At 44.5% G+C, this 10,965-nt stretch overlaps 1 protein-coding gene across 1 annotated transcript in view; it reads right to left on the reverse strand.

Annotated features, from left to right (window-relative positions):
• Positions 1-10,589, reverse strand: part of UGCG (UDP-glucose ceramide glucosyltransferase) — a 36,427-nt gene extending 25,838 nt beyond the window's left edge. Inside the window, exon 1 of the mRNA XM_041762555.1 lies at positions 9,683-10,589. Within this exon, the coding sequence (XP_041618489.1) occupies positions 9,683-9,780 (98 nt within the window). The 5' untranslated portion in view covers positions 9,781-10,589. The remainder of the gene's footprint in view (positions 1-9,682) is intronic.
• Between the last annotated feature and the right edge of the window lie 376 nt (positions 10,590-10,965).

Raw genomic sequence — 10,965 nt, forward strand, 5'->3', positions numbered from 1 at the left:
ATATTTAGTGCCAAATTTAAATTATATGCAAAGTTAAAACTACGCCCAATATTTAGGAACTATTTTATAGTTGTAAGAGCTCATCTAAAAACATAGAGGCAACAGAAGCATGACAGTGAGGAACATTAAATATCACCAGTGATCCACTGAAAGTGGCTTGAGCTCTCCTTTTAAATCACTGGAGAGGTTCTCAGTTGGGCAGAGGTGCTGCATACTCCTGGCTTCTCTGAATTCCTCTACCCTCAGCCTCACTCAAAATGTGGGATTCTACTGCCACAAAACCCTTCCTTCCTTTGGCCCCGCTACCGGGAGAGCTCCCACACTCAGAGCTGAGAGCCGAGGGCAGACACAATGAGCAAAGTAACTCCCAGTTACTATGTAATCCAAGCACACTGCCTTCTAGGATGGAGATGTGTTGAGGGATTCCAGAAGAGACTGTTTTGTTGACCATTAAATCACCATTCCCAGTGCAGTCCCCAGAGTAAATGCTACAAAGCAGCCTCTCACCCCAGTCCAGGCCAGGAGGAGGCCGGGAAGGGGGACTCTCTGAACAACCCGTACCACCTGGAAAGCCCCAATCCAGTGGCAGCACGCCTCAGGCCTTGAGCCCAGCAGAACCATCATTTGGGATTTTAATAATCACCTTAGTTCTCTATGAACGGGCTCCCTGCATGGAGCCTGCTTCTCCCTCTGCCCATGTCTGCCTTTCTCTCTCTCTCTCTCTCTCTCTCTCATGAATAAATAAAATCTTAAAAGAAAGAAAGAAAGAAAGAAAGAAAGAAAGAAAGAAAGAAAGAAAGAAAGAAGGAAAGAAAGAAAGAATCTCCCCCTTCTAACACCTACATCCATTTGATTTTCAGAATTTGATTTTATGACACTTTCAGGAACACACTGGATACAAAAGGAATGTACCTCCGCTATGTCCGGTCGATGGTTTTGATTAGTTTCATTTTTAAAGAATAAAATGATCCTGGAACGTGAGTAACCAATGTTGGAGAGACAGAAAGCACAGGACAACTTCCATGTGTGATTCCCGAGGAACGATTTCTAAGTTAAATTCTCAATCAGAAGCTAGTCACTCTCTGTTGCAAAGCTCGAAATCACAGAATGGAGCCCAGTGCCCGCGGGGCAGCGGGGAGGAGGCGCTGGCGCACCTGCGGGGCTGGACCTGCCAGCGGCGGGATGGGGAGCAGGGGAGAGACAGGCCTTCAGGGTCCTGCTTTCCACTGGGGCCTAGAAGGACATCTATTCAGGGAACATTTCAAAGAGCCCCAAGCGTCTGGTAAGAACTATTCAGGGGCCCTGCTGGACTTTATAGCAGCTTTAGCTTGACGGGTCCTAATCGGCTCTTGGCACAAGGGTTTGCAACTTCTGAGCTGATGGAAGTTTCATCATGGGTGATTTTTATTTCCTGATAGCTCAGTCTCTAGAATTGTTGACTCTTCTTCATCGTTTTGGCTTAGGGTTTTCTTCTAATCTTGTAGTTCCTCTCCCTGCTTTCTCTCTGCCTTTCTCACAAGTTGTTGATTTGATGGTGTGTGCCACTTTAAATGACTTATTTTACTGGTTCACACATTCTTTTTTTTAGATTTATTTATTCACGAGACACACACACACACACACACACACACACACACACAGAGGCAGAGACACAGGCAGAGAAAGAAGCAATCCCCCCGACGTGGGACTCAATCTCAGAACCCTGGGATCTTTACCTGAGCCAAATGCAAACGCTCAATCACTGACCCACCCAGGTGTGGCTACCGGTTCATATTCTAATTTCATTCTGAGCAGGAGGGAAGCTGGTATGAAGGGAAACCTCGACTGAAGGGGGGCTGGCAGCAGCTCTGCAGCAATCTTAATGCAAAGCCATACCTCCCAGAAGTGCAGCACAAGAACCTCACACAAAGCCCCGAAGGGAGAATAAAGATTCCAGGCCGGCAAAGGTCACCTTGCTTAACGTTAAGCCCCAGATAGTGCGCTTTTTTACAGTTCTGCTACGGGGCTCAGTTGAACCAATTTATCTGACTCTTGGAATTTATCTCCTCTGCTCTATGCCACCAAGCTTGTTAATACATCGTGTAAAATTAGGCTGAGTGTTATATCAGCAGGCCCCTGCTTCACAGAGTCCATGCCTGCCATTTCCCATGATAAAAGGCTTCTGTTGTTATTACTTGTGACTCTGCCCTGGAAGGCTGTTGCTGTGTGTTTATGATCGGAGTATGTCATGATTAATGCCACTTCCATGTTGCACTTATCTTTTCAAAAACAGTAGGGCTCCTTCAGCAACAGAAAGGAACACCTTCTGGTACAACCTGAACTCTGCAGACACAAGATTCCCCACAGAACACATAATAGCCAATAGTGACTTAGCCTTATGGGAAAACAACAACTATTTCCACTGGGCAGTGGACTTACACACTACAGAGTACAAAAGATTCCACTGCCACTGAAAACAAGTTGGAGATCTTTATTAATTTTACCCCCCCCCCCCAATCCCAATTCACTGACCCTTTGATGACAACAGAGCTGGACCTAGTGTATGGGATATGGATAGAGCATGGTGTTTGGCTAACAGCAACAGGCACTCAGCAGAAGACATGGACTGAGCACATAGTGCTCAAAAACACAGGAGACCCTCAAACATAACCACACGCTCAAACTCTTTTCAAATCAAAAGGAACTAATGGGACTATCCTAATGTTCTGCTATAAAATTCCCTACAGCAGAATGTGACATTTCAACTATTCTGTGTATAAAATAAAATTCTGTGGATTTGCATCTCAACCAACTCAGGAGAACACTGGGCTTTGCATCCCCTGCCAAGTCAGATCTTAGTGTAAAAATTATTTATGACAAGACAGGCATTCCCATAGGGAAACCTTGGGGAGGGGATTCAGACTTGTAGGTAAGCATGTTATTAATTAAAAAAAAAAAAAAAGCATGTTATTAATAGAACTCTGTTTCTATTTTAGTCTGCAATGAATTAGAAATAGTGAAATAAAGATTCCATTTGGTCCAATAAATTTCATTAAAGTCCATCACCACTGAAAGCATCCCCAAATCGGATCATCTACCTCAGATCACAATGGCCAAATGACGCTGAACTAATGACACTGAAAAAAATCCACCATTACTACTGGAAAAAACTCAAAGTTCATTCATTCAGCCAGCAACAACTGAGTGCCTAGTACACACTGGAGATAGAACAGTAAATAAGACACTATCCAACCCTCAAAAGCTTACAATCTAATTGGGAAAAGAGACAGCTGAGCACACATTTATAATTCAGAAGGGTAAATTCAAGGCACTAAATTATAAGAAGGGCTTTATATAGCAAAAAGCTAAAGTCTAAATAGACCTGGGTGAGTAGAAGTTAAAGAAAAATGAAGAGAGGGAGGAGGGAGAAAAAAGGAAGGAAAGATAATTCTAAAGAAAATACACAGCATATTCAGAGGAATGTCAGTAATTCAATGCTGCTGAAGAATTAGGTACAACGGCTCAGCTCCTGAAGAACTGTGCATGTCTTGTTGAGGAGCTTGCATGTTAACCTGAAGGCACTGGGGGAACCATGGTAAAATTATAAGCACATGATCTAAGATTAGTGCTCCAGGAGGGTAAGGCTACAGTTAGAAAAATAAAGAAGAAAGGGAGCAAGGCTGTTGGTAGAGATACCAGTGAGTGGAGATAGTTTCGATAATCTAGAGTACAGAGAAGATCATGATGTAGGAAAAGGGTGGGATGAGGAGTTCACAGGCATCACCGAATGTTAACGCTAGATTACAATGGTCAGTTCGCTTTTTAAAGCTATCACACTAACATCCAGTTAATTTGGTATCTTCCAGGTTCAGGTTAAAGGGGCTCAACTGCCTCATTCATTCACCCAAAAAGTGGTCCAGGCAGCAATAACCCTGACTGATCAACAGGTGACCACAGTCCAGAAGATCCTCAGAACTGAACCCAGAAAAGCAGCTCTCAATTTACGTTCTGCTATAGCTCAGAACACCAAAGTATTAATGAATTTAAGGCAAAGATCATACTTGCTAAAAATAACATATGAAATACTAAAATTTACATTAAAAACAATTCGTTTCTGACAGGATGTTCACAGACCTCCAGATACGGTATTACTTTTCACTCAAAAGCCATGCAGCAGGTATACATGTGGCTGTGCCAAAAAGGTTAGAAAAAGTAGAATGAACTTAAAATTCCAGGGAAAGACCTCTGCTTTACTAGAGGGCAGTTAATATTTACAGATACAAGAAGTATTTCCACACTAGCCTGGCACCTCCAGTCAATTAAAAGATAAAAGCCTAGCACTGAACACTACAAACAGAGGGCAAAAAACAATAATCCAAGGAGAGGGAGAAATGAGAGGAAAGCGAAGAAAAAGAAGGGAGATGGAGGGAAAGAAGGCAAGGTGCGTGGCTCAGATACCCTTATCATCCAGTAATATGGCTGCCAAGACCTAAAAAGAGAAGAAAATGACTGGTTCTAGACTTCTGCAGGATTTCACCACAGCTCCCAAGCTACCAAACTACACTAGCTCTCAAAAAGGAAAAACTCATGAAGATCACTTAACCAATTCTGCCCACTGAGGTTAGAACCAGTAGTTATTTTTAGGAGATTACAAAAAAAAAAAAAAAACTTGAGAATTAAGAGCTCTGAATTTCAATACTCTAATCTGAATATGATCTTGAGAACATTATAGGCAGTAATCTCACAAACGTCCGCCATCTAGAATATATTACAAAATGACTAAACATCACTTCAATATTAAAATTGGAAACTGGGGTGCTTCGGTGGCTAAGTCGATTGGGTGTCCCAGTCTTGATTTTGGCTCAGGTCATGATCTCAGGGTAGTGGGGTCAAGCCCCACATCAGGCTCTCTGCTCAGCAGGGACTCTGCTTCTCTCTCTCTCTGCCCCTCTCCCCTCATGCTTGCTCTGTCTCTCAGAAAAATAAAATATTTTTTAAAAAAAGAAATGGCTTTCTAGTTTATAAATTATCTAATAATATAATCTATCTAATAATATAATATAATTATTATTATAAATAATAATTTATAAATTATTATGGTTTATAAATTATCTCAATTTTTTTTTTAAATTGTAGACTTATAGGAATTGTGAGACACTTGTGAAATCTGAATAATTTGAGAAAGAACTGTTCATTGTATTAATCACACTGAGCTACCTTTTTTTTAAAGTTTATTTATTTTTTTTTAGTAATCTTTACATCCTACATGAGGCTCAACTTCACAACCCTGACATCAAGAGCTGCATGCTCAGCCAACTGAGCCAGCCAGGCGCCCCTGAGCTCCCTTTTTTAATACAGGCCAATACTTAGCTCTGTCTCTTTCTAAGGGGACACAATTCAGTAGAACATTGAATCTAACTGGATGTCATTACACACTCTATTTAATTTTAAACAATAACCAATTGGTTTTTAAAAGTTTTATAGCTTTTCTTAACCATTTACTATAATATTTGCATGACTAACCTGTTTTTAACAATTAGATGTCTAAGACTCATCTCTTTAATGTGACAACCAGATAATGGAGCCATATGAGTTTTAGAAATAGGCTCCATTTCTTCCAGTTGCAAGCACAAAGTTTTAGAAGGAGAGTTTCAATATCTGCTTATTTTATGTATACTTTACCTTATTTCAAAAAAAGATTCGAGGACACAGAACATGTGTTTAGAAAAAAAAAAACATCTTCAATAAAATACAGAATGTTAGCACACTATTTTAACTAAAATATTGTTGCCAGTGTCCTTTAGCTTTCCTCGTCAAAATGCTGAGATATCAAGTTTGCAATTTCATTTATACAGTGAGGGGGAGAGGCACAAACCCCAGTTCTCTGCTGAAAATAACTCATTAAACTGAGAAATATCTTTATTTTGGGATGCTTAGGTGGCTCAGTGGTTGAGAATCTGCCTTTGGCCCAGGGCATGATCCTGGGGTCCCACAGGAGGGTCCCGATGGATCCTTAAGTGCCACATCAGGCTCCTTGCATGGAGCCTGCTTCTCTGTCTGCCTATGTCTCTGCCTCTCTCTGTCTCTCATAAATAAATAAATAAAATCTTAAAAAAAAAATACAAAGCCTCTCCATTGTACTTCAACTAAGCTAAATGTTTGCACTATTCTCAAACACTAAAAAGTATTTAGAGAAAATTTTGCTGTTCATCATTAAACACAAAATAAATAACCTAAAACAACTGTGGAGTTGTCTCAAGTCTAACAGCACAGGTTACTTGGAATATTAGGCCACATCGCTACAATTATATATTATACTATATTACATATAATATACACACAATTACATATATTTATATATAATTGTAGCAATGCAGCCTAATATATATTAATATAATATATATATAATGATAAAGTCACAAGTGTGACTTTATATAATTGAGGGGATATATCATAGTCCTATGTTGAAAGAAGTCAAATTTCTCCTGTAAATTTAATAAATCCAATTTAAAAACAAGATTTAAAAATTACAATTAAAGAGACATCCGGGTGGCTCAGCGGTTGAGCGTCTGCCTTTGGCTCAGGGCGTGATTCTAGGGTCCTGGGACCAAGTCCCTGGTTCCCAAGATCAAGTCCCACATCGGGCTCCCTGCACGGACCCTGCTTCTTCCTCTGCCTGAGTCTCTGCCTCTCTCATTAATAAATTAAATCTTTAAAAGAAAATGTGTAAAGGCAATAAAGTTTGCAAAAGAATGAGGGGCTTTCCTTACCAATAATAAGGTCATAAAACTTCATTAATTAAAACAGTGAATACTAGTACAAGAATAGATCAATGAAACAGCACTGGGAATCTTTAAACATATACAAGTATACAGAAGAATGTAGTCCATTATAAAGACAGTATTTCAGAAATGTGGAATAATCAAATAATAATTTACAAAGTGATTCAGGGACAAGGGGCTAAATATTTAGGTGAATCTAAAATTAAGGCTCTACCTAGCTCTCATCACATAACAAGGTAAGATAATGAGTACATTAAAGGATAAAAGGTTAAAAAAAAAAAAAGAAAATTCAAATTACTAAAGGAAAACAGACATTAACTATATGTGTATACAAGTTAGAAACATTAAAAACAAAAAAGTCCTGACAACCCAAAACACAGGCACATATACTTTTCTCCAAGTTAAATATATGAACATAGTTGAAAAACAAAACAAAACAAGAAAACACACTGTGGGGAAAAAAACTGCAACCTATCACAGAAAAACAATTTCATATCAAAGATGATTAACAGAGCAATAAACTGCAGCACAAAAGATTATGAGTATGTAATTTACAACTAGATAAAACTAGCATATCCATATACAAAAAAATGTTCAATGGAACCAGTAATTAAAGGAATGAAAATAAAAAACAGAACAGCGAAGAGCCCAATACTTAGTAAGGGGAAGTGGGCACCATCAAACAGTGTTACCAGGACTATAAATAGATACAACTTTTTATAGGGCAATATGTATCAAAGTTGGTGGGTTGTTTTTTTTTATGGTTTTTATTTTTTTATTTGAGAGAGAGCGATCACAAAAGCAGGGATGGGAGGGGCAGGGGCAGAGAAGAGGACTCCCTGTTCAGCAGGGACGCTGAGCTCCATCCCATGACCCCTAGATCATGACCCGAGCTGAAGGCAGACACTCAACCTTAACTGAGCCACCCAGGCGCCCCTGTATCAAAGTTTAAAATGTGCAGGCTTCTGGCCCAATAATTCTTCTTTCAGGAATGTAAACTAAGGAAATCCTCTCTCAAAGATGTACCCGGATGAATTCACCACAGTATTGTTTGTAATCTTGATGAAGTGAACACCTAAATGCCAATTAATAACAATATATATTAGTACCTCATAAATGAAAATGCCATGCATCTATTTTAAATGATGCAGAGATCATATGTTTATTGACATGGGGAAAAACGGTCATGACACTTTACATGGAAACTCCGTGTGAGTGGATTGGGCAAACCCTGGACATCTTGTTCTCCAACCTTATTTCCAGCACTTAGAATAGTGCCTTGTACAAAAGAGCTTCCCAGAAAGCACTTACTAAATAGATTAATTTTAAAAGCAGGCTACAGAATAACCATAATGTCCAACCCCCTTCCGTCTCTCTCTCCCTTCTCTCTTCTATCTCTCTCTACACATCCACATACACACACACACACACAACTGCAAAGACAGTCACAAAAGGTTAACAAGGTAAAGGAGTTTTAATGTATATTTAACTTTCTTTAGTTCTCTCTGTGCTAAATTCCTTATATAGGAAGCATTTTCTAAAAAATTTTATGATTGGAAAAGAAAGTAACAAAATTGATTTTTAAGAACTCATATATTTAAAATGAACTTCAGAAAGTGTTCGGCGATGACAGCTCACAAACTACAAAAACTAAGATCAGCAATCCCCAAGTGGCATGTTTTCTTTCATCTGCAAAGAAATATCAGTATGTCTTCTACAATGTAGCATCATTCTCCAGTGCCAGGAAACTGCCACCCTATACTAATAAAATGCAGAATTTCCAAGAGGGAAAACAGTTTTTCCGTAGTAAAGGGGGGGGGGGGGGAGAGCAGCAACGAATTTCTTAAAAGTCCTCCCCTCCCATCTCTAGTTGGTGATAAAGATTAGTATGTATAGTCATTTTTCTTTCAGGCTAAAATGCCAGTGAGTCCGTATGAGAAATGTGCTCTATTGCAATTCTTTCATTTCTTTAAAAAGGTAGATCCTATTTTAAAGATATTTAAAAAAATTGCAGTCTCAGAACCAGCCACATACCTTCTGTCATGATTCATCCCACCACCCTGTTTTATGTCATCCATAGGTTTTATCACTATCTGAGACAGCCCTATTCGAATTTTTATTATGTCTCTCCCTTCCAGAATGTAAGCTCTCTGAGGACAGGAATCCCACCCTCCTCGGCACTGTGTCCCCCCTGAATGGCATCCAGCAGGCCTCAAGAAGTATTTGTTGAATTCATAATGAAAAAAAAAAAAAAAAGAGGTGTGTGGAGGGGACAAATCAAAATGAGACTATATACATCAGGAACTGGGGGGGGGGGGGGGGGGAGGAAAGGAAAGCAAACCACAATGAAATGTGGTAGCTGACATGACTCAAGGCTCTAACGTCAGCCCGGAGGGTTGGTGGACAGGTGCTCCACACCTAGGTAAAAGCACAGAGCTTGTTCCAGGAAGGAGCAAATCCACAGGGAGGTCTCCGGGTGGCTGTGTGCAGCTCCCGGGAGGGTGCAAACCATCATCATCATCACAGAAATGTCGTCCAGGTCGAGAGAGCAGCAGCAGCAGCAGCAACACACTACATGCATCTTGGCCCAGACGAAAAGCCAGAGGAATGCCCGACACAATGAAAGCAAGCAAGCGCCTTCCGCCCGACAGCAGGGAGGGCACCGTCGCCTCCCCGGGCCGAGCAGCCGCCCGCGCCCCCACCGCCCCCACCGCCCCCACTCGCCCCCTCCCCCGCCCAAGGACCCCCGCCCCAGCCGGCCCGGGGGGAGCGGGGACGGCGCGAGCCGGACGGGCAGCGCCTCCTCCACCCCCACCCGAGCCCGCTCGTCTCCAAAGCGCACGGCCTCGCGCCCTCCCGCCCTCCCGGCCGAGGCCCCGAGGCCCCGAGGCCCGACCCCGCGCCCGCAGCCCCTCACTCACGTGTAGATGATGGCCATGAAGTGCATCAGCCACAGCACCACGAAGAGCACGAACCCGAAGACGGCCATTCCCTCCAGGGCCAGGTCCAGCAGCGCCATCCCCCGGCCCGGCCCGGCCCGGCCCGCTCCGGCCGCCGCCGCGGACCGCGCTCCCGCAGCAGCACAGGGTGGGCGCCCGGCGCGGGGGCGCGGGAGCCGGAGGAAGGTGGGGAGAGGAAGGGGCGGGGGGGTGGGGACGGAAGGGGCGGGCAGGGCCTGCGCGCCCCGCCCGCGCGCTCGTCCTCGTCCGCGCTCCGGCCCGGGCGCGCTCGCGGTGCGGGCGCTGCGGGGTGCGGGCCCCGCGCTCGGGCTCCCCGCGCCGCCCCCGCCCCGCCGCCGCCGCCGCCGCCGCCGCCGCCGCCGCCGCCGCCGCCGCCCCGCCGCCCGGCCCGGCCCGGCCGCTCCACTCCGCAGCCTGCTCCGCCGCCGCGGCTCCGCGCACTAATCGAAACCGGCGGCCGCGCTGCGAGTCCCCGGCGCGCCCCGCCCCGCCCTCCGGAACCGCGGCGCCCGCCCTGCGAGGGGCGGGGCGCGCCGCTGCCGCCCGCCCCCCCCGTCCCCGTCCCCGTCCCCGTCCCCGTCCCCGTCCCCGTCCCCCGACCCCCCCGCCGGCCTGGCGCCCGCTGCGTCACCCTGGCGGGCGGGAGCGCGCCCCCCGGAGGCTCGGCCGGGCCGCGCCGGACCCTCGCAGCGAGACGCGCAGGTCCAGGCGGCCCCGAGAGGCCCGGCCCCCCCCCCCCCCGCCGCCTTCACCGCGGTACCGTCCTGGGTCGCACCCCGCCCGATCCTCCCGGGATCCGTGGGCGCCGAGGCAGCCTGCAATAGGCAAGAAACTCAACCTCGGGACCTAAGAGGTCAATGAGTCTGAAGACCCTGAGACTCCTCGTCTGCGGCGATGGAGCTACTCCGATGTGGCCCACAGGCATCGTGGAAGACCAGCTCCTTGATGAACTTGATTCTGATTACGTGTCAAGACAATGTTTGTGATACGTTGGGTTACATGGAAAATTATTTAATGCCACTGTTTTTTGGCTGTTTTACTTCTCAAATGTGGCCAGCTATACCAGAAAGTGTTGCATTACACATGTGGATAGCAATGCTCTCAGATGTAAGGGGGTGGCGCACCTTGGGGAGTCAGGTAATTTAGCCTTTATCTTAATTTTAAATCAGTTCAGGGAGATGTTTTAAGCCAATACTAAATGTTTGTTTCTTTAGCCTAGATGAGTTTATATTGTTTCTCGATTG

The sequence above is a fragment of the Vulpes lagopus genome, chromosome 7 (assembly GCF_018345385.1).
Source record: "Vulpes lagopus strain Blue_001 chromosome 7, ASM1834538v1, whole genome shotgun sequence".
NCBI classification, from domain to species: domain Eukaryota; kingdom Metazoa; phylum Chordata; class Mammalia; order Carnivora; family Canidae; genus Vulpes; species Vulpes lagopus.